The sequence below is a fragment of the Mus pahari genome, chromosome 5, assembly GCF_900095145.1.
Source record: "Mus pahari chromosome 5, PAHARI_EIJ_v1.1, whole genome shotgun sequence".
NCBI lineage: Eukaryota > Metazoa > Chordata > Mammalia > Rodentia > Muridae > Mus > Mus pahari.
The window spans coordinates 151,277,492-151,302,189 of NC_034594.1; the positions used below are offsets into that span (position 1 = coordinate 151,277,492).

Below are 24,698 nucleotides of genomic sequence, written 5' to 3' on the forward strand. Positions count from 1 at the left end.
CTACCATGATGTGAACTATCTCAGTGTCTTCATGGCCATGAGACAAATAGCTTTTTTTATGTGATGCTGCAGCTGCAATGTAATGTCTCATTATGGGCTCAGGAACATAGAGCTAACTTGCCATGGACTGAACCCTCTAAAACATGGCGTTCAGTAAACCATTCCTCTTTCTAAGTTGCTGATGTCAAGTCACAGTGGTTCAAAAGTCACAAGCACACCAACAGTGCTGAACATAGACGTTCCCTTTCTAGTCCGCCTTGAAGTCACATGACCCTAGAGAAAGCACTTAAAATTCCCCATAGCATCAGCAGATATCCCAGTGCGGGCTGACTGGTCCTGACAACTGGAAATTCAGCAAAAGATCCTGTGTAAGAGGCAGAGTACTTGGTTGAAAATACATCTGAAACTAGTCCTGTCAAGGCCAAATCCCTGTCTCTATAAAATATGGTATCTAAGTTCAGGTTTTATTGGAGGAATACAGCATAAAGGCTATAAAAGCTTACGGCTCTCCGGTTTCCTTGCAGGAAATATCCACTTGAGCAAATTGGAAGGCAGGAGGAAAGAGACTTCTGGAAAACATGACAATAAGCAGAGCCCAGCACCAGTAGTAACCGCACACAGTCCACGCTGACTCTGTGTGGCCCAGCAGCTCTGAGCCGGCCTATTTGTAGTTGCCTGTGAGATCTCAAGCCTCAGTAAAGGATCTTCACCTAAGAAGCTGGCTTGGCCATCTACACAAAGCCATACTTGCAAATCCTGTTTGACCCTTGTATCTGTACTGAAACTATCACCCAGAAATGCTGGTGGGGTTACAAAAGCCCAGTGGAAAGGCCAGAGAGAATAAACCATGTCTGTTTTCTGGGTAAGCCCTGGGGAAACGGTACTGACAAGCTGGGGTGCCTCTCTGCCCATGTGCTGGGATGTAGCAAGCAGCTGGACTGTTGCTGCCAATGAGGCAATTTAATGACCCCCATGCACATGCATAAGATAGACAGCCCCAGTCACAAATACCTGTCACAGGACTATCATCATGAAGAAACCCAGTGACCAAGACGAAAAAATATGCATAGATTCATCTACAATTTGGTGTGTGACTGTTTCTGGTGTCTTCTTGGTGTCAGAACAGCAAGGAGTTAGTTGTAGCCAGTGGTAGGAGGGAGCCAAGCTGGGAAGGGTACTGCCGAGTGGGTTAGACTGGCAGTGGGAGGCATGGGTTTCCTTACCTCCTCGCCTGCCTCAATTTCTCGAACTGCACGCAGTAAGAGGTGGGGCCCGTTGAATACGATGGAGCAGTTGGGGTCACAGCTGTGATTCAGCAAAGACATACTGAAAGAAAGAAAAAAGAAAAATCAAGGGGACCATCAATGCACAGAGTTAAACAGCTTCATCAGATGGACACAACAGTCAAAAGACACCTTAAGTCGGGGGGGGGGGAGGCAAGATGGGTTTGATGGAAAAGAAATGAAGATTGGGATCTTGGAGCATTTATAGGCTGTCCTTGTGCTGCTTCTCATAATGCAGGCTAACTGGGGAAGGTTGATAATAAGTTCTCTTGGGGATGGGTCACAGTAGATTCCACCCAATAAGGTTACCCAAATAAAGGGGATACCGACAAAGTAACTCGCAAAGAGATCATCTCTGGGATAAAGGGTTCAGCTGCAGTTACAGCAGTCTCCAGAGGTACCCCTGACCCACAGAGGGTCTCACTGCTCTGGTGGGGAAGGGCTATGGCACTGCTAGATGCTCACACTTAAGAAAAAAATCAGAAGTACATGCTCTTGGTGTGTCCTGATGCATTCTGGGAAAGAGCCTAGTCACTTTCCTTTCCTGGAAGTTTTTTTGGGGGAAATGCAATGACTTCACACTGTCACCATGAACTGACAGCATTTAGGATGGGCAGGTACTGTGTGGCAAGTACTTGCTCAGGACTGGAGCAGGGTGACCAGATTCAGCCATCACAACAAGCCAGTGGGGATTATTTACAGGCAAAGAGGCTAATGCTGAAGGATGGAACTGGCTTATCCAAGGATGCACAACTTAACTGATGACTGAACCGGAACCAGGTGGCCTGAGCTCAGAGCCCATGCTCTGAAGCCCTCTGAGTTGCTGCTTTCAGAAACCTGTGCTATGAATAGACATGGCATGCAAGCAATAACACGTGTGGGGACGAGAGAGGAGGCTGAGTCTCAGGAGCAAGTACTGAGAAGAAACACCATGTTTAAACCCTAGGGCCATAAAGACAGAATGAAAGTCAGCTCGGGAATAGAGGTTGCCATAGAGATGGCTAAGAAACAGGCTACTCCTGAAGGCTCTCGAGTCACTCTAGAGGTGACTGGAAAGTGTGCCACCACCAAAGTTCCTCCCACCAGTCTGGAGCAATAACTGTGTGCTTCTGCTCAAAAGATGGAGGCCAAAGCTCAGGGGAGACTTTGTAAAGATAACTGGATTCCAGCAACCTTAAGCCTGAACCTACCCCAAAGTCAGTCTGAGAACAAGTGGTGGATCTGGAGGATATCATCCTGAGTGAGTCAACCCAATCACAAAAGAACTCACATGATATGCACTCACTGATAAGTGGATATTAGCCCTGAAACCTAGAATACCCAAGATACAATNTGTAAAATACATGAAACTCAAGAAGAAGGAAGTCCAAAATGTGGACACTTCGCCCCTTCTTTGAATGGGGAACAAAACTATCATGGAAGGGATTACAGAGACAAAGTTTGGAGCTGAGACAAAAGGATGGACCATCCAAAAACTGCCCCACCCAGGGGTCCATCCCATAATCAGCCACCAAATACAGACACTATTGCATACACCAGCAAGATTTTGCTGAAAGGATCCTGATATAGCTGTCTCTTGTGAGGCTATGCCAGTGCCTGGCAAACACAGAAGTGGAGGCTCACAGTCAGCTATCAGATGAAACACAGGGCCCCCAATAGAGGAGCTAGAGAAAGTACCCAAGGAGCTGAAGGGGTCTGCAATCCTATAGGTGGAGCAACAATATGAACTAACCAGCACCCCCAGAGCTCGGGTCTCTAGCTTCATATGTAGCAGAAGATGGTCTAGTCAGCCATCATTAGGAAGAGAGGCCCTTTGGTCTTGCAAACTTTATAAGCCCCGGTACAAGGGAACACCAGGGCCAAGAAGGGGGAGTGGGTGGATAGGGGAGAGGTGGGGGGAGGGTATAGGGGACTTTGGGGATAGCATTTAAAATGTAAATGAAGTAAATACCTAATAAAAATTGGGAAAAAAAAAAGAGAATGAAACCTGCCTTGTCTTAATAGCATAGCATATAATGTGTGTTATAAGACTTACCATTTTTATAGCCTCCTGTAATTTAGTACTATGTTTTGAGTTTGGCTCCTGAGCTAGAGGCTTCAGCAGCCTTTCTAATGACCCCCGAGAGGCTAGAAAGCTGGGTGGGAGTTAGTTGGTTTGGGATGTCTGCCGTACCTGGGGTACAGGCCAACGCCGACCTCCTGCATCTCTGCATTGCAGATGGTGAACGAATTGCAGATCACCTGTGGAAATAAGAAGGGGCCTGTTAGGTGTCCACTTGAGAAATCTCACAGGCAAGAGCACAAAGACCCGGGCGTTTTAGGGGCTGCTTGGAAGGGTCTCCCCAAGCACGGATGATGAGTGACTTTAGAATAACTTGTAAACCCTGGGGAGCCACGGGGCTTCGAGGAGCACAGAAGGTACTGACTGTAGTCTAACCTCCCCACAAGCCACATTCACAACTGCACGAAATGTTCAAAATTCAAAACACAAGTAAGGCACTCATTAAAAACAAGGGTCCTGTGACATGCATGTTTTCCTAACTGCCTGCCTGGTCCAAAGGCCCCTTTATCTAAGGAATACAGCAGTGTGTTTGTTTTTATTCCTGCATAGTGAAGTGCACCCTGAGGGAGTTTGTGATCCAAGCTGCCCGTTGACCACAGGGAGGACAGGAAGCTAATCGGTAGAGCTATAGCTCCCACCAGACACACAGATCCCCTCTCTGACCTGTGGCATGTTCCGGTGCCCTCTGGGTAGATAAGGAAAGAAAGAAAGAAAGAAAGAAAACACATAATCACTATACACAAGGAACATTAGAACCATGTTTGTGCACGAGGTGACGTACTGTGTCAGAGGCCACAAAGAATATGCAAAGAGTGCTGGACTTGAATCATAGTCTAGACCCTGGCATGAGACAATGCCCAGACAGACATGGGGGGGGGGGGACACCAAGGTCCCTGCTCTCACAGAACTTAAGCTCTACACAACGACACACATATTTTAAAGAAGAAATCCTGAGACAGAGAGCTTATCCTTGTGGTCAAGGACCAAGGAGAGAAGATAAGGTGAAGAACGTGAGGAATCCCTGGGAAGGAGTTGCATCTGCAAATGCAGGCTGACTGGCTGACCACTTAGCACCTTGGGAAGTTGGGATGCTGCAGGTCCAGAGCCTAGTTACCATTTCTTGTGGGTTATGTCTGAGGCACTCCTGGCGTACCTTGGGGTCAGACCTAACACCCCAATAAACCAATGAAACCTCTGGAATGGATTAATGTAGCAAAACTCTACTGTCCATCAGTCCAAAGGCTAAGCATTATATCTGACAGCATGGGAGGCCTCAAGCTGAGACTACCCCACCCTGCTGTAACCCTTCTTCCATGTTTCCGGCAAAGCATGATTGAAGTTCCCTGATTTATTGCTTTGTTCTGTTACTGTAGAAACTTCACGAAACTGCCTCAACACTGGGACATGGAATCTGGGGTAACTTAAATCTGGGTTTCCAAGCAATGGCTGCTCATATTTGGCTCTGGAACAAACCATCTCATATTCCCTTTGAGGTGAAAGCTGTGTTTTTGTGACATGGACATGAGAGAAAGAGGCAAACCACTAGAACAAGGCGGCATGTGAACTGGGAGTGGAAGACCAATGTTTCATTGGTGAGAAAGTGCTGCAGCTGCCCATCGCATAGGAGGGCTCTTGTGTTCTGGACCAAAGGACTGCTGTGGGGACATGTGGTTAGAAAGAGAAGTAGAGACTGTTTGTTAGGAAAGGAAATACACTCCTGGGTAGAGGAGTGAGCTAGTGAGGCCCTGGGACATGGGGCAAATGACCCTTTACAGGACACTCCTCGCCACATTTGTACAATGGGTCTTTCTCGAGCATGCTCAGTTCCTTAGGAAGCTCAGGTGAGAAGGGCTTCCAATCTTTGCCAACTGGCTTCCTTTATATGTTAGTTAATCTTGATGTAGCTTTCTTTCCCGGGTGATTATTTTCCACATAGAAAGGTGTAAGTCACCAGAAAGAAACAAAAAGTGCAGAGGCCTTGAAGTAAGACTGGGTGTACACAGAGAGGATGCTGGTGTAGCCCAAGAAGGCAGTTTAGATGGTAGAGAGAAGAGGTAGCTGGAGCATACAGGACTTTACATCCAGGTTGGGAATTTTATTTTAAATGAGACTCCAAGCCGAGGAATAAATGGATCTGATTTCTGTTCTCAAGAGATCTCTGACTGGTATGCAGAGAACGAGCTGTGTGTTCAATGGTGAACATGTGTTTGTAGCACGCAAGTCAAAGGTTGCTTCATAATGCAAGCATTGGCTTGGACACTGGTGACAGGATTGGGAGGAGCTGGTACTTCTGCCACAGCCTCACTGGGGAACTGCAAATGGGGAATGGAGGAGTCGAGGATAAACTTGGGGTTTGGCTTCTAAGTGGCGGACCACGGCTGTTGTTTATTGGGAGGAGGAAGAAGGCAAAAGGGACAAGTTTGGCATGAAGTAAGTGTGTGTGTGTGTGTGTGTGTGTGTGTGTGTGTGTGTGTGTGTGTGTTTTGAGGAGGAATGTGCTGCTTTGTTTTGTTAGGGTGAATTTCAAACGGCCCTGGGCCACTTCCAAGCCAGACTAGGAACAAGCAAATGGAATTTGGAGAGCAGGTAGGGCCAGAGATATAAATTTAGGAAGAAATATAGAAAGCCCATGGAGAGAGGAAAGGACACACAACCACGTTTGAGACAGACCATGACTACAAATGAATGCTGACTTGTTAGAGAGTTTCCACAGAAAAGGCTGAGATGGCAAATCTCTCTGTCAGATTTACAGAAGGGAAGAGAATAGGAAAAGGTACGAGGTCCTCCCAGGCGCCTCTGTTGCTCCAAACGGCTCTTAGTGAAAGCTGGGCAACGTGGCACTATCGGGCTCCCCCCACCCCTCCTTTCAAAGTCTGATAAAACCACAGCTTCAAATCTGAAAGTAAACCAGTTCACAGACACATATTAAACAAATTCTGGTTATATTGCTTTACAGGCATCTGGTTTGTATTACGCTGCAAGAGTGTAGTGCCTGCAAGAGGGCAGACCCATATATAACATAGATGATAAAAATATGAGGCTAAAGACTCTGTGGCCGGTCCTTGAGATTTTAAACATTCTCAAATGGCTGTGAATTTGAGGGATATGATTACAGAATTTACATCTTTAAACGTATTTTACAGTATATTCAGAACAGCGAGGAAGGCAACCCACCAGCAAAGTCAGGCCAAGCAAATCAAATTTGCTAACATTCGAATGCAGTAATTTTTTTTTTCTGAATTTTGAAGCAAACTAAAGTTTTTTTCTTTTTTTCTTTCTTTCTTTTTTTTTTTTTTTTTTCTGATGGCTCCTGTAAGGATAAAAATCTAACAAAGAAACACCCGCTTGGTGTTTTTTCTCTGGGACACGATTCCTTACCTCTGGACTCAGGTGACAATTCTCATGCTGTTAGCAGGACTTACCACACTGGACCACTGTCCGCTAATACTCTATACTGCCTACTGGTACTGTGCCCTAAATTGCTCAGATTGCTTAAAATGGTGTTGTTGTTGTTGTTTTTCCAGATGGTGTTTTGCCCTGAGAGACTCCATTTTACAAGCAGCCTTTAAATCCATCTTAGGAATGGAGAAAAACGCTGGATCTGGGTGGATACATGAATTTCACTGTCAACATGGTATGCGCTCATAAATGACTTATTCCTGAGAGTGTAAGTATTACCCTATAAATTTATTGAGGTAAATCAGTAGTATAGGAGTACATTGGAGATATTAAAACCATTCCACAAGCCAGGCATGGTGGTACACACATTTAATCCCAGCACTTGGGAGGTAGAGGCAGGTGGATCTCTCTGAGATGGAGGCCAGCCTGGTCTACAAAGTGAGTCCAGGACAGCCAGGGCTATTAGACAGTAAAACCTGTTTTAAAACAAAGAAACAAAGCATTCCACAAAAACCAGGCCCAGGAACTTACCAGACACACCAGACCGAGGAAAGGGTAAGACTCCCTCACTTGTGCCACATTAAGAGTTGGACTCCTGGCACTGGGCTAGTGACAGCCCCAATAATCTATAATCTGACCATTCAGTATATAGAACTCCTGACTGTCCCAGAGTCCTCTGGCTAGGTCAGTTCCTACTGTTGTCATGACCCACTCACATCACCGTCTACATGATCACCATCTGGAACTGCTGTCCACCCACCTACTTGGACCAATATCATCCACCCTTCATTTTACCCTGAAGCTCAACTCTGACACTGCAACCTGACTCTGCAGCCAGCAGCCAGCAGCCTCAGATTCTTCTGGACCTGGGTTCTGTGTGTTACCTCACTCCCACTAAGTCCACTTTACAATTCTATCCGATGATCAGCTCTGTGTCCTCAGCCCTCTTACATCACTCTAAAACCTACATACATATTTATTTATTACACAGATATCATATATGTATTTGCTATGTGTTATATAGGGTGTGATCTGAAAGTTGGTATTAGCAATTGAGGGTATCAAGTAAAGCAAATTATTTGGCAGAGTGATGTCGATGATACTGCTATGGCTTGTGAATTTGTTATCTAATAAATTCTGACTGTCTGTTTCCAACACAGGGACCTCATGACACCCATTTACGTATGTAGAAGCAGGCGGGAGGGAGCAGTAGCGAGTGTCAATGCTCCATTTCTCATGCCCAGTGCAATGTGTGGTGTGCTGAGGCCACCCTGGACATTCAGACAGATGGACTGCATCACAGATGTGCTCCTAAGCATTCCCAGGGTCACCATCTAGAACAGGGTCAGGAAAAGGCCAGAAACAAATCATGGGCACTCTTTGGCTTGGGGGTTGGAGGGGAGGCAGCTGGTCCAAGGATAAGGTAGAAGTTAACCTCCCATGCTCTCAACCCGTGTGTCCTTGCTGATAGCTCTGCTTCATCCCCAGTCTAACTCACCTTTTGCTTCCCTCTCTCTGCTTCTAGCCCCAGGGATGGGGATACAACCTTATGCATTAGATGAGAATAAGGATTTGTCTGATGCTCTGCTAAACAGCAAGGGACAAGCCTAGTAGTAGAGTGCTGACCAGGGTATGGCCCAGTGGCAGAATGCTCACCTACTGTGTCTGAGTTCCTGACTTCCATCCCCAATACTACAAGGGACACGGGCAATGTTCTGGGCACAGAATAAGCATCTGCTGAATGTGTGGATGGGCAGACTTCTTTCCTCTCTGCAAGCTTCTCTCGAACTTCTCCTTCCACTCTGTTCCTTCCCACCGCTTTTTCCTATTTTTCACTGTTATCAGTCTGCCACCCTCCGGGCTGCAACACACTACAACCGAAGTAGGGTGTTTTTAATGTTGCTTAACAGATTCTTGCCAAGTTCCTCCTCGGTGTCATTTTGAGAGCTCTATGCTAGTCTTCTTGTGAATGAAAACATAAAGTTATTTGTCAATTCCCACTTTTATTAAAAATGCTGAGTCTAGAGCCAGTGAGACAGGTCAGAGGTTAAAGTGCCCTGTTATGAGCCTCGTGACATGAGTTTAATCCCCAAACCCAAGTTAGGAGAACAGAGCAATTTCTGAAAGTTACATAGAATGGAATGAGAGAACCATCTTCCAAAAGTTGTCCTCTGACCTGTGACCCTCTAAATGCACCACATGATGCACATGTGCCAGTATCCACCACATATAACATGCACACAAAATGATGAAGAAGAAGATGATGATGATGATGATGATGACGACGATAAAATGCTGAGTCCATTCAGCACCACATTAATTAAGAAGAACATGACCAGAAATATTTTTTACGCAGGTCCTGACAGTCACCACGGCTAGATGGCAGCTCCGAGGCGCTACTATCTGTTGAAAGAACAGGTAGATGATACAAGTGTCCATGAGCACTCAGCTCATAATTTGAAAGTAACTCCTCTTTCTATTAAGGGATGAAAGAATGAAACTAATGTCCAAGAATGAATTTTGCACATTTTAAAAGCATTAGCTATGCAGACACAGCTTTCTTCAGAAATCTTACATGGAGAAAATATATTAATGAGTGGGTATTTCATGCAAGAGACACATCTAGAAATGTGTATCAAGAGGATTAGTTCAGGAAAAATGAGAGACATTGGGCTAAAGAATTCCTTTTAAAAGTCAAGTATGGGTATTACTTTAAAAATATTTTCTGTGACATGAAACTACAGTGTATAATTTATTATTATTGAATGTAAAGTTATGCTTAAGTTTTTTTTTCTTTAAAATGGCTGAGAGTCTATATCATGGCATCCTTTGTTAAATGCAAAGGTCTAGGGAGCAGGCACAAGTTGGTTGCTGAACTACATTTTTAAAACCCCCATGTCTTTTAAGAACCATCAAAGTGACATTTGAAAATAAACTACGACCAGGCTTTTGTGTCATCTGGTCCACGCTCTAGGTTTCTAACCTCACGTTCATGCTCTGAGGTGGAAATTGCCCCCTGTAGGACAGATGCAAACATTGGTTGATGCCAGGACACAACCTGGACACCACAAAGACATTTATGTATTTCAGATACTACGTATTCAAATTCCACATCATTCCCCAGACTTTTAGAACTATATCTTTTCTTCCATGACAGCAAATGATGTGAAGGATTTGCAACAGGAGGCAGGATTACCACTGTGCCATTACCTTGGAAGAGCCAGGCTGGGCATCTGCGAGACAATGCTTCATTGGACCAGAGCAGAGTAACCCTACACCAGGACCCAGGGACCAGTCACTTCCCATCCTGCATCCTTTAATTACTAATGGCTACACAGCCTACTTCAAGTAATAACAGTTCCACTCTTCAAATAACATAACGAAATTTCAAACATTTAATAGGTGGAAAGTCTCACAACATAAAGATGAAGTGGTTCCTTGAAGACCATCTGCATTGCTTTATAGAGGCTCTATTTAATGCCCGAGTACAAGGATTTGGTGCACAGGATTTCAACACACAGACTGCTAATTAGTGGTACTAAAGGTGAACTTCCAATAGAGCTTAGCAGGGTTAGGTCTGTTAAGTTCTCTGAGTGAAGAATGGAGCTAGGAAGGACCGGAAGATTACAAAAGCAAAATGCAGATGTTTTCAGACGAATAACCATCCCCCCCCCAACCCCCAGCCTACGCCTATAACCACTATTTCTCTAACGGTAAAAGCATAGTTAGTCAGGGCACATTCTTCTCTAGCTGTGTGTATGACATTTGATTAAATACAGATCTAGATTTTTTTAAAGAATAATCTTTTGTTAGCCCCAAGGGTGTGTGGTCTCCAACAGAAATGACAACAGTATTTAACTGGGCTGCCTGATCCAGTACTGAGGCGGGGTTTGGTGGGAACCTCAAACCCCAGGGGTTCATGCTTCTCTAGAATGTTTCCAAGAGAAGGACATTTAAGGCAAACTTTTCAATACCGATGTTCAAGAAGTAATAACTAAAGCAACCATTGCCCCCTCACTAGGAAGGCTCATGAAGTAGCAGTGGGCATGTCTAATCAGCTTGATTTAATCATTCTATAGTGAATATTTGTATCAAAAGGATCGTGTTGCAGTCCATAAGCATATGCAATTATTGCTTGCCAATCAAACGTTTAAAAGTTTCAACACCAAAAGCAAGGGTTCTGGAAGACAGTGACATAAAAAAATGACAGTTTTATAAATGTGTCTCAGGATGTTTTCATGACACCTTTTCTCTGGTTGAAATTCTTCCAAAGCATTTGAGGACATTAAAAATACATGTTAGAAATATAATAATTCTATTTTAAAGTCTTTTAATGTATGTAGTATATGTGTATATACAGGAGTCCATGCATGCTTATGATGTCTGTTGTCAGGATTTGGTTCTCCCCTCCACCATATGGATCTCAGGAATTGAACTCTGGTGGCCAGGCTTGGCTGCAAGCACCTTTACTCACTGAGCCATATATCTGGCCCACACAATTCACCAAAGCTTCTAGAGTATTCATGGGAATGTGCTTGTATTTAGCCACTAAAACTACTCTGCTATCTGATAGAGTATGAAAAGAGCATGAAAATTATAAAACATAACCTAGCTGTTTTCTTTTTCCGTTTATTTGTTAAGTCAAGGTTTCAATATAGAGCCCAAGCTGGCCTCAAACTTGTGATCCTCCTGCCTCCACCTTCTGAGTTGTGTATAGGTATTTGTCCCATGCCCTAGCCTAGCCAGTTTCTTAAGGAAAAACTTGTAAGAATATTGAACACCAAATTCAGTGAGTTCAAGACGCTACCTAAGACCCAATACAACAAAAATCTGTTAGCCATGTGCCGTGTTTTAATTAAAACTATTTGTATGTCATTTATTAAAGAGAAAAAATCTTACATATTAGGAATTTTGTTAAATGGCTTTGAAATTACCTTTATAACACAAGTCAAATAGAATATAAAATAATCTTAAGATAATTTCGTTATCTCACGTATAAGGCAATATACTTGAACAGGTATACACACCACTGATTCCCCCAACAGCAATGTATCTGTCACGCTTCAAGCTGTGACTATAGCTAAGCGTGTGATGCACGGAGGACACATAGGCAACAATGCTTGGCCAAGGCCAAAGTCAACATCAAGGCCAATACTGTAAGTGAGGAGCCAGCAGCCATTAGACTTTGCATCCCTCCCAAGGCCACAGTGCCAAGTGCAAGCCCAGAAAGGCCCTGTGGATGCCACACTGGCTTTGCGAAAGCTACCCAGCTTCTCATTCCCTCAGGGCATTCCTCACCATAGAATTCCTTGCCACATCCAACCTCTGGCCTTGAACACGGAAAGAAAAACAGGAGACCCCCGAGCCCCTTCCTGGCATCTTATCTCATTAAAGCCATCTGATGGGGAAGCACTCACTAGAAATGTCCATCAAAAACACATAAAAGCCAGAAGCTCTGGGATAATGTTCCCGTCATGTAATCTTCCTCCCATATCCCCAGGCCCACAGTTGCTATGATACCATTAATTAATTTATTGTAATATATCATCACAGGTTTCTAGAACTGTGCCATGGAGTCTTGTGTTACAAGTTTCACTGAGATGTGTCCATATCCAAAAGTCCATCATGATAAACTTAGCTTTTTCCCACAGAGCCCACTTAAAGTTCTTTCGTGTAGCTTCGGTTTCCCAAAAGAAATAAACGTCCTCTTCCATGATAATCTAATTTCATATTTTCTTTTCATAAAACAGTGTAGAAATCCAACCCCAGTAGGGTCTGTGGGACTGTAATCGGTCTTAGTTCTGGTTCTGAGTCCCTAAATGAAGGGTACTGAGTGGTTTACATCACCCGAATGAGGCTGGATTGAACACAGCAGAGTGTGGCTCGAACCATCTGTGTTTTTCCATCAAGCTAATGGAGAAAACTCCAGAAAAACATTCCACAGAGAAGTCAAGACTGAGCACCAACCAACTGCTTAATGCAACTCCCAACTGTAAGATTAATCCCGATACTTGCTGAGGAAGGTGAAAACTGTCCCCAGGGGACTTCTGACACAAGGGCTTGTACCGGGCATGTCTAATACATGGAGTTGTGATACCCAGAAGCATACAGTTCTTATCACAGGCTGCGAAGTGTGCATGAGTCTGCTACGAGTGTGGTTCTACAGAAAGGGGTTCTGTGAACTTGCACTGAAGAATCTTTCAAGCTATGGTGACAAATGGGAGGCACCTCAATAGGCCAGTCCTTCTATGGTTGGACACTGCCCTGAGGCTTCATTTGCAAGAACCTGGGAGGAAAGGCTGTTCATCATCCCATCACTGTGTGGTATGGAGGCTGCAAGAAGTGAGGTTCCGGGGCCAGTTGCCCTATGGTTCCTCAAACCCTATTCTATTATTTTTCAGAGTAAGGAAGAAAAGCAAATCACAGCTGCATCCTCTCCCGCCATGCTCTTTTCTCTAGAAGTTGCTTATAACTGTCCGTCCTTTGTTCCTTGAGCCATGCTCACAGAAGGCCAAAACTGTTGGCCAGGGCGAGTGAAAAAGAATCACCAAAGTATGGGTCTAGAAGACATACAAACCAAGGCCATGGAAAGATACGCACCCCAGGCCACAGATGCTGAACGCGCATGCGGTCCTGGCCCATCCTTCCAGCCTCTTTGCTTACACAGACTGCCTCCTCACACTAACCCTGGATGCTCTTCTCTTCATGGCTTCCAGTCCCAGCAGAGCTGCCGGGTCCCTCTAAACATGGCTGCGGTCCATTCCCTTCTTCACCACTGATCTTTTGGGTGCTGATTAAATCTTCTTGGGATAGGGCCTCAGGTCTGTCCCGCTGGAAGAGGGCGATCTCTCAGCTTATGAAACATGGTACTGGATCACACAGCTACCCCACACATCTACTACACATGCACACCAAGCTGAGATCTCAAAATATGCTCTGTAGGGAATGCATGCAGAGCACATTTTACCTCCGTGACTCTTGCCTTTCATAACATTATACAGTTGCCTACGTGTGGTGGCATATGCTTATAAACTCAGTTTCTTGGGAGGCTGAAACAGGAGTATGGTAATCTTGGAGACAGTTTAGGCTACAAAGCAAGGTTGAGGCCCATCTTGGTGATCAGCAAGATCTGGTACAAAAATTTAAAATAACAGAGGAATTGGGGGTATTGCTCAATGGTAGAAAGAACACTTTCTTAGAATGGATGAGGCCCTGGGTTCAAGCCTCAGTGGACAGAACAAGTTGTCACTGCCTTCTCTCCTTCCTTCCTTTCATTTATCCCCCCTTCTTTCCTAGAATCAATACCCACTCAGCAACCTACACAGGCAAGATTCTCAGCTGCTGTATAAGAAAAAAAAAATCCCACACCAACTGCATTGTAGCCAGTAGACTAGATCCAGGTCATCAGAGAGGCTAAGGCAGTCAGAGAAAGCTCAGTGAGAAGGGACACCAAGGGAGAGCCCAGAGGCTGGAGTCGTAAGCAATGGAAAAGGCCATAAACACTCAGACAGATGACTTTGACCTTCTAAACTTCAAGGTCACCACATCCAAAGTCACCAGAAATGGCAATAAAAAAGTAGAAAGAGCAGGGGCACCAGGTTCTGCCCCAGCCAGTTAAGTGAAATTTCCCATCTTCACCTTGGTTAAAAAAGACGCACAAGTCTCTGAACTGTGCCCTGTTCCCCACGTCACAGAAAGTGGAAAGGTCAAGTAGGATCCCGATGACTGTTTTCCACAGGAAGGGCTGAGCATGTGCAATAGTGATCTGAAGAGGAGAGCAGAGACAGCCTTGGGGATGTCAGGTCCCTACTTGTCCTGGGTGTGCGCCTCCGGACTTGTTCACCCCAAGCCCATGCCAGTGACTCACAGTTCACTGGAGCAAAGGGTCCCCTAAACCTGAAGCACGCTGTTTGAGAGTAGAACATCTGTCATGACTGCCACTAACACCATGATGCCAGTCACATTCAGATTTCTCCTGGCCACAAGGGGGTGCCACCCAGGATTTCCACAAACCCAAGGCAAAGAACTCAACACTTTCCTAAGGAGGCTGCTATGTGCTGGCTGAGAAAACTCAATTCTGCAGGACTCCTAGGGAAAGGGGCAGTCGAGGGAAGGTTTGGGCCTTAGGACCATTTGCAACAGGGACTTGCTTATTCATTTATTAAAGGCCCATGCCATGCCCAGAGCAGTTATGGGCACTAAGGAGGAGAGAAGATGTCCCTCTTCACCAGTTTGCTTTATTCCATTCTCCAAGCAGGCTCAGTAAGATTGAACAGTGTGTTACGTTTCTCTCCGATTTTGACAGGTTTTAGCCTTCCTCAGTCAAAGATTATTTTCTAGCTATTGGTCATATTTCCTTGTGAGTGACTCTGTCATAATACAAACAGCAATAATGTGGGGAGACAGTCTAACCTGTTGGATCAATTTAGAAACACAAGAGTCTACAGCTCTTCAATGACCCTGGGAGGTACTCGGCCTCCGATCCCTCGGACCATCCACATGCAGGGTTGCTGGGGGCTATGAAGGCCAGCTGGGAGGCAGGGGGGGGAGATGAGAGGAGAGGGGGATGGGAGGCACGGAGGGGAGATGGGAGGAGAGGGGGATGGGTCCATGTGGGAATGGCCACAGACACCGAAGCTAACTAACTCAGCTGCCATTTCTAAATTAGTGCCACAGGGAGAAAGATATTCTCTCCTGGAGAGGGCAGGGAAGATTAATCAGCCACAGAAGAACAAGTTGCTGAAGGAAGAAAGAGAAAATGAGGCCCGACATTTTTGTTTTGTGAGCGTCGGTGTCTGTGGCCATTCCCACATGGACCCATCATCCTCTCAGCCCACTTGCCTCCCGCCTCCCCTCCAACAAACCCTACCTACCGCTTTCTCTTGTTTCACAGATGCCTTACGCTGCCCAATAGGACACATTTAAAATCATGGGGGACAAGTGTGCTAGATTGCTCACGTGCCTGCATTTATAAACCAATTCATTTTGAATAGGAAAGGCTCAGAAATAAAAGGCCGGCATTGAGCAGAAAGCTACAGAGCAGAGGTATTGTGAGGATTAATTGAGAAGACAGAAAGAGGCCTTGGAATGAGTCCCAATACCCGGGGACCAAAGCAAATGGCAGCAGAGAGTACAATAGCCCATCAATTAGAAGACATCCTTCGCTAGAACGGCACAATATGCTAAGTTCGCTGAGAGAAATCATTTACAACTGAACTCTTCCAGGCCACCAGTTGTCAAACAGATTCCAATGCACAAAATCTTCCAATGCAGTACCGCTATAGAAACCTCTAGGGTTCTGGAGGAAACTAAGCAGAAATATGTACAGCTATGTCTGTCACTACAGCCACTTGCAGACAAGTTTCTAACCATCTCTCTGTCCCCTGGAGTCACCCACTATAAAAGGTTGGGCAGTTCTGGCCCTTTCCTTGGACCTGCAGCACTGTGCAGGAGTCTTCAGCCCCACCCAAGTAAAAAAAAACAAAAACAAAAACAAAACAAAACCTAGTGCCTGGCCATTATGGAACAGACTAACATAAGTCACTCAAAACCCAAACCTGTATAAAATTACAGTGCTTCTGCCAAGCCAGAGGGACTTGCCAAATGTGGCTGCCGTCCGGAGTAACTCAATGCTCTGCAGCTCCAGGCCTCCGCCTTCCATAGTGAGTTAAGCGGTGCCATTTCCCTTGGAACTGAATTTAAATGAGTTATTTTAAAGCCCAAGTTTGCATTGCTTTTCTACCCATTACATAGCTAAATAATCAAGTAAAGGCATTTGGGAGGTGGGGTTAGAGTGGGCAGAGATGCAGGGGATGGATTTCACGGCCATTCATCATTAGCCTGACAAATGGAAGAGCCAGGTAAAGATATTTCTGGAATTAGATGGCTATTTGTTACGGAGTGTGCTGGCCATCAAAGTCACACAACTGGGGAAGGAAATACAAAAAAAAAAAAAAAAAAACATTTCCTGAAACCTGGGTGGTGCTCCTCTGCAGAACGCTTGCCTAGCATGTGTGTGAGATCCCAGACTTAACACCTAGCATTCAAAAACACACAACAGAAAAGGGCATCCACAAAAACTCTATAGAAACAGGGACACATGGTAGTAGGGTCACATGGTAGTAGGGTCACATGGCTTCTACTTTCTCCTGGTGACCTAGGGGTAACTAAAACACCAGGCAGTCCTTGGTGCCCAGGGACCGGCCGCACTTGCTGGTTGTACAGACCGGAGTGCCTTATCCAGCCAATGCTCAGGTTCTTGTGCTGTAGGCATTAAAAAAAAAAATAATTGACAAGTATTTATAATTCCTGAATGTGCTGCCTATGGTCTGACCTTTGCCATTCCCTCTTTCCCTTTGTTCTCTCTTATTTAGTTACTCTCGGTGTTGCCTCCAATCAGAAGTCCAAGCTTCCTATGTAAACCAGCCGCCCGACTGTTCAGTCTCACCGAGAAAAGAGCAAAGCTTTCCGTGACTTGCACTAAATTCATTTAGTTAGGTTTTAACGAAAAACATCTCGAATGATCCTCTTTCTCTCCAGCTTTGTTTTGCAATGCACGCTCTCCTGATTTTCCTCTCACATCTGGACAAAACAGAACATACTCACAGAAAGAATTAGGCCTGATAATTACAGCAAACATAGGTGAATTTACAGACTCGAGGCATCTAACCTCGCGGCAGTCAAAGGCAACGTGAAAAGGGCAAAGGTCCAGAATCAATACTGCTTCTGAGAAAAAGGTACCAGTGACAGGAACAGACGTGCGGGGTCACAAAAATAAAACAGAAATAAGGAGGACTTTGTATAACCTGTATTTTAATATGGCTAGAGGTGGCAGATCATTGGGAAGCCCATTTGAGGGGAAAAATAAGCCAAAGCATTATCAATAGAAGGGAAGTCTAAAAAAGGAGAATGTGAAGACCAATGGGGACGTGAGCAAAGAGAGAAAGAGAAGCAGGCATGAAGAGAAGGATCAAGGGAACAAATGAGCCCAGAAGCCACAAGAATGCCCGTCAATGTACATCTGTGCTGATGCAAAGAGAAAAGATGGACAAGAACAGGAAACTACATTATAATACAGTGACGGACGGAGCTGCCAGACAATAGTGCAGCTCACTGTCATCAGAACTGCAGTAAACAGGAAAGCTGGCTGTCAGAAGCAAACAAAGGCGGCGCCTGCCAATGAGCGAAAGCTGAGAGCTTTGACTGAAGGGCCCCACTATCACTAACAGTCTCACTGAAGGAACTTCAGGAGACTGTGGTGGAGGCCACCCATGTCTCATGTTCATGGCTGGTGAAAGGCATATCCCCCAACCCCAGCACTGCTCATATTCTGAGCAAATGAAGCACTGGCAGCAACACGCGCTGAGAGGGTTTTATGGAGCTTTTATCTAAGCGAAGGCAAAGGTACAGACGTCAACAGTGAGGAATACTGAAGTGTGTCAGGCAAATCCTGCTTACAAGGCACAGCAGAATTCTGAAACATCTCTAATCGTTCTTACTGAAATTTTAAAAAGTCCCTAAAAGCGTTTTTGTGTGCATGGTGTGCACCCCCCACCCCTTGTGCGTAGTGCGGTGTGCGTTGGGCTGACAGTATGGGTATGTGATAGTCAAATGTTTCTTATCCTTCCCAAGTGGGCATTTACCAATGCTAGTTAACTGTGATTGCTGCCTCCTTCCCTTAACCAGCCCAGGACACTTAGTTGGATCAAGGACACCATCCAAGAGAAGATGGAAGAGGCAGTGAGGAATAGCTACAGGGAAGGGTAAGAAATGGTAAGAGGAAATCACTTCAGACCCCTGTCAATACGCCACCCATCCCTGTCACTCCCGCAAGCATCCCTTTCTGACTGTCTCTATCGCTCTTACTTGTCATCATCTCTGGCTTGCAGTTTTACGTTTCTCTAGCTCCATTCATCCCAATCTAGTCTTTAAACTGCCACCAGATAAATATTTCTTAAGAGTGGGTTGAGTTTTTCAAAGGGAAATATGAGCTCTGTCCAGTCCTACAGCATAAAGACAAAATACTTGGGCGTGATGGGAAAATCCCCGCAGAACCTGTTCGTAGCCCATCTTTCCACTGAACCCAACACTCACTACAGTTCTTTGTGGACTGGCCTCTCTGTCAGTTTACAGTTCACAGAGTACCCTCCTGTCTTAGTTAGGGTTTTATTGCTGTGAACAGACACCATGACCAAGGCAACTTTTATAAAGGACAATATTTAATTGGGGCTGGCTTACAGGTTCAGAGGTTCAGTCCATTATCAAGGTGGGCACATGGCAGCATGCAGGCAGGTATGATGCAGGAGGAGCTGAAAGTTCTACATCTTCATCTGAAGGCTGCTAGCAGAATACTAACCTCCAGGCAGCTAGGATGAGGCTCTTAAAGCCCACACCCACAGTGACACACCTACTCCTACAGGGCCACACCTTCTGATAATGCCATTGCCTGGGATGAGCATATACAAACCGTCACACCTCCTGAAACTATGCTTCTTTAAAAGATTTACTTTCTGTCAATGAGTGTTTGCCTGCATGTATGTTTGGGCATCAAATTGAGTGCCTGTTGCTCATGGAGGCCAAAGATGGGTGTTGGATCCTCTCGACTTAACAATAATTGTGAGCTGCCCTGTGGGTGGTAGGAATTGAATTTGGGTCTTCTGTTAGAGGAGTCAGTGCTGTTACCCATGGAACTATCTCTTCAGCCCCAAAATGTACCTTTTACAAAGTATCTATCCCATAATTTTATTCATCCTTCATGATCAAGTTTAAATCTCATATCGTTCAAGAAAGGTTCCTGCTGAATGATTCTACACACCTTCTTCACGTTTTATTCACATTCACGTTAACTCTAGCACCTAGTGAGTCTCTCCTTTGAAGTGGAGCTTATTATGAAAAAGCTAATCTTTATCACTGAACACTAAGTGGCTTAGACTTGACTCTCTTTTGCCTTGTGAGTACTTTGTGCAATTTATCTGTGCAAATGCCTTCTCCTATTCAAAAGATCTAAGTACCTTGAGGTCATGACCCTTATTTCCCTTGAAGAAATGCATTCAAAGAAAAAAAATCAGAATGTTCTATAAGCATACTGTGATATATAATTCATCATGATATTTATATTAGGCCAAGGTTCCATTTAACTACCACCCACTGGAAAAAAAATGTCTCCTCACCTCAAGTACTGACACAATCATACAATATCCTTTGTTCTCCATGCAATCCCCGTCCTTTTCCACATTCCAGAAGTAATCACTATTCTTAGTTTTAAGTTTATTAATCTCTTTATTTCTATAATGCTTATCCCATATGCTCATGTTCTTATATGAATATCGTATGTTTAGCATGAAGTGCTTTGGCTTCATATCTATTATTTCACACTTTTAAAATAAGCAACTGTTCCTAGGATTCATGAATGACGGTGCATGTAGCTATAATTCCGATGCTGAGAGAACCAATGTCAAGTGCCTTCTAAAAAAACACATAAGGAAAACAGTGTCCAAATCTAGAAAGCATTTAAGGCAAAGAATGCCCAAACTAACTTTCTCTTGTTTTGGTAAATATAAAAATAAAAACCAAAGCTCTGAAAAGCACCCCAATATTTCTTACCAGGAAGATATATATAAAGGCCCTCTCCTACTAATGCTTCTGACATATCGTCTAGTACTCCTCCATACTTTAAAAAGGAGATGGCAAATAGATCTGAAGGAAAGCATGCCTCATTGTGGCTAAGCCCTCCTTAGAACCCACTCATGGTCAGTTGTTTAGTAACCATCTGAAACATCCACAAAATCATGTAAGACCCCGAGGTAGACAGACAGGTTCATCTCAGCCGAGACAGACACGGAAACCCAGTCGTAATCATGATGTAATGGAGTCTACGCTTATCTAAGCAGGCAGAGGATTACTTTTATGGAGCTAATTCTATCTGCTTGCCTTTAAGCCCCATCAACTACTACGATGCACAAGAATGATTTTCTTCCCTGAATGTCTGGGGTGATTCTTTCCATCCTTAACCTGAGCTTCTCTCCCCCATTCCCCAGTGCCCCTCACCAGGTATGGGCCTGTGGCATCCTGAGGAGGAGGGAGGGATTGTCTGGCTTTTTGAGTCCCGCTTTCTCATCTCAAACTCTGACTCCATCCTGAGATAATGTGTGCTGCCTGAAGTGACTTGTCTTTCGCTCTGCCATCAGTTGGTCAAACACTGTCCACCTACTGCAAAGCATGAAGGGACCCCTACTTATCTCTATGACATGTCACACACAAATTCTTTGGCAGAACCAAACTTCAGAAAGACAGTCACCACCCCAGCACGCTGTTGGTCTAGAGTTCTCGTTTTATTGAAATACAAACTCATCCTTAGCATAACACACTTGGTAAAGCTGCAAAGGGGGACAAATTATATACCAAATCCAGTGACTTGTGTCCATGCGCAGCACCTGCCAATTCCTTCACAAAGAACTGGCACGGGAAACTGTGGGGTGGGATGGAATTAAAGCCAAGGGGAAACACAAGACCATCAACTAGAGACAGGTTTTTCTATAAAAATCAAGTATTACTCACAGAAGTCCATCTCACTCTAACTACAACGTTTCCCCGTGGGTATTGGAATTGCCTAATTATCATAACAAGGAGGTGGGCATTATTTTAACAGGGCAGTACAAACAGAGCCTGATATTAGCTTTACCCTTCCCTTCCCTCCTATTTCAAGAATTTGACTTCCTCCTTTCCCTTTCCCTTTCCCTTTCCCTTCCCCTTCCCCTTCCCCTTCCCCTTCCCCTTCCCCTTTCCCTTTCCCTTTCCCTACAGTACCCTGAACACACCACCCCCACCTCCCACCTCTCCCTTGCCTCTCTTGGTTCATGGACCTGGATGGAATTCGCCCCAGCTTCTCTTGGGGCATGTCTCCTATCTAATTTGAGCTACCGTGTCTTCATAGACACACATTTCCTACACCCACTTTGACCAATGCATGCTCTGCACAATAGATCTATTGCTTCCATACTTAAGGAGACCCAAACCCTTCTTCAAACAAAAGCTCCCTGTCACAGAAGCACTGTCTCTTCCATATACGTCAATCAAGTACAATATCCACTCTTCCCCAACTGTCCTGTCTACTTCCCTTCTTTTGCAACAATCTCCGCCATCTGACTGCACTGTCTGCTAAAAATCCTCAATCATGTAGAAAAGCTGCAACTTATGTGGCATCCTCCCTCGATGCTTAGGAAGTGCTCAGGGAAAATTTCCCTTCGGATTGAATTTCACTCCAGAATGCAGAATTGTACTGTCATGTTAAAAATGGAGGCACAGTTGCAAGACAACCTCAGTCAAATGTCAGAGCTCATGTCACAGGTCACGACAGCCGAGGCAGGCTGGATTTTTGGTGGGCATTAGTTTGGATGGAACACTGGGGAAACCAAATCTTTATGGTATGAACCCTCAGCAAGGTGTTCCCTCAGGTGCTGTGCATTCTCCCTCTTCACTGCACAACTCAGGAAGAGTTCGCAGCATCCTCTTCGCAGACAAGGGTTCTTAGGTTCAAAGGGGCTTCGCAAAGGTGTCAGAAATTGAAGCTAAATTTGTCTGCTGCTTACATTGCAAAGCAAGATAGGTAGAATCTGAAGGCATCTTCAGAAGGCTGAAGCCTCCAAATTAATATTCTGGCAATACCATCAAATACTTTGATCAGACTGCTGATCAAGGACAACCCTCTACACTCCCGCTTCCTTCTGCTATCTTTCCTCTCATCACCTCCATAGGTTTCTCTTACTCTAGGCCCACGAAACACCCAATGTCCTCTGAAGATGGTGCTCTTTGGGAGATGATGCTCTCCCTTCCCGTTGGCTTTCTTCCTGTGTGAGAGATAGCCTTCATCTGTTCATCTCACAGGCCCACATTCAGCTCAGCGGTCACTTCTGTCAGGAGGATGCTCTTCACACCCAGTCAGAGTCAGGCCCTCCTGTAGCACTTGTCCTTGTAGGCCACAGTGGCTGACTTGTCTGTTTCACTGAACTACGCCAACTCCCAGGAGGCAAACCCCACACTTGATTTGCTTTGTTCTTCTTGTGTACAGCACAGTAGCTGATACCTCATGGGTATTCAGTGGCCCCAAAGAAAAGGGCAGAGAAAGAAAGAGAGATGACAGGGTGGTGGATCTGGGATCACAATCCAAGTGCCTTTGGGAGCTACAGTGAGCTATCTCAGGAGCTGGTATCTAAGCAGAGGTTAGATAACAACCCATCAGGAAGGACACCACATCCTGGGTGAGGGGTACTGCCCTAGGACCTGCGCATCTTCCTAGTCCCACATCCTCAGCTTCATTCAGTGCTATGGTGGCTTGAATGAAAATGGCCCCCATAGGTTAACAGGGAGTAGCAGGATTTGGAGGCGTGGCTTTGGAGGAAATGTGTCACTGAGGGTGGCTTTCTAGGTCTCAGATGCTCAAGCCAGGCCCAGTGTCACTCTCTCTTCCTGCTGCCTGCAGATCAAGATATAGATCTCTCAGCTACTTCTCCAGTACCATGTCTGCCTGCACGACACCATGCTTCCTGCCATGATGACAACTGACTAAATCTCTGGAAAATGTAAGCCAGCCCCAATCAAATGTTCCCAATGTATAAGAGTTGTTATGGTCATAGTGTCTCTTCACAGCAATAGAAGCCCTGACTAAGACAAGTGTGTTCTCAGGTTAAGTAAGCCAGCAGTGCAGAAGCAATGAGAGTAGTTACACAGAGGCACCGGCAGAAGAGTGGGGCGATGAGAGTAGTTACACAGAGGCACCGGCAGAAGAGTGGGGCGATGAGAGTAGTTACACAGAGGCACCGGCAGAAGAGTGGGGTCAAGTTCTGAAGTGGCTCAATGACTTTGGGGAGATAACTCACTCCATGTCAGTCAGTATCTATCCCTGTTTCTAAAATAAAGGGAGAGAGGAGGTAAAGCCAACTGGATGATCTCTAAAGCCACCAAAGCAAGTCTATGGAAAGGTCTGTTTGCTATGCATGATATACTGTTTTCTCACAGGGCACATGGATTCCAAAATCCTCTGCCTTTACCAACACTGCCTTCTTTGTCTGATGGCCCCTTTCTCTAAACAAAGAAATATAAAATACACAAAGAAAAGTGAGCAACACACTCATGCGCACATGCAAAGGCACAGGCACACACTTACAGTGTAAAAGATTAATACTAGCAAAATCTGAGTATAATAGGAAACTGGTATTAACCTATAAAATGTAAGCAACTCACCGGGAGCACCCACTCTGATTCATACATTTAGACACTGGCGTCCTTGACTTTGTTTGCTGCTAAATGTCCCTGATGATGTCATCACTTGCTATTTTATTGAGAGAACTCTTAAGTTGTCGAATTCAATACATAGGATGTAGAATATCAGTTAATGACTGATTTACGTGGCTCTGCTATTCTTGGCTCTGTTATGAAAGCAGAAACTTAGCTAAAGTGACAGGATATTTTTTTCCCTGCTTGGAAATGATGCAGATGTGTTGCTAACCCAACGCACAGAGGCATTATGTGGCCAGAGGAACTACGAAATTTTCCCAGCTGAATTTGCATTTTTCAGGGAGAAAAGGGTTACAAAGGTGCTTTCCATTGGCAAATCTGTCCCTCTCCTAGAACACACCCTACGTGCTTGGAGGAGGTCGGCTGTGTGGTATATTCTTAAGATGGTAACAGCCTCTGATCCTCATCTCCTCCAAGATCAACTCAAATTGATGAAATGTGTGTCTCTGAGAACTACAGAGGGAGACAGATATGGCTTAAGGGTTTGTGAGTATCTGAAGAAAGAAAGAGAATCACAAAGTCACTCTGTGGGGTGCAGCTCATGGTTTGTGTCCCAGGAGTAAACACTGCCCCCCATACACACACAGAGACACACAGAGACACCAACACACAGACACACACACACACACACACACACACACACACACAGACTCACAGACACA

The 24,698-nt window shown here is 45.0% G+C and overlaps 1 protein-coding gene across 2 annotated transcripts in view; it reads right to left on the bottom strand.

Moving 5' to 3' along the window:
- The window catches only part of Smyd3 (SET and MYND domain containing 3), a 564,386-nt gene that overhangs the window by 132,714 nt on the left and 406,974 nt on the right, over positions 1–24,698 (bottom strand). For both annotated transcript variants that reach the window (XM_021197509.2, XM_021197510.2), the window contains 2 exons: positions 3,457–3,524; positions 1,224–1,326 (listed from right to left, as the gene is read on the bottom strand). In XM_021197509.2, coding sequence (XP_021053168.1) covers positions 1,224–1,326; positions 3,457–3,524 — 171 coding nt within the window. The remainder of the gene's footprint in view (positions 1–1,223; positions 1,327–3,456; positions 3,525–24,698) is intronic.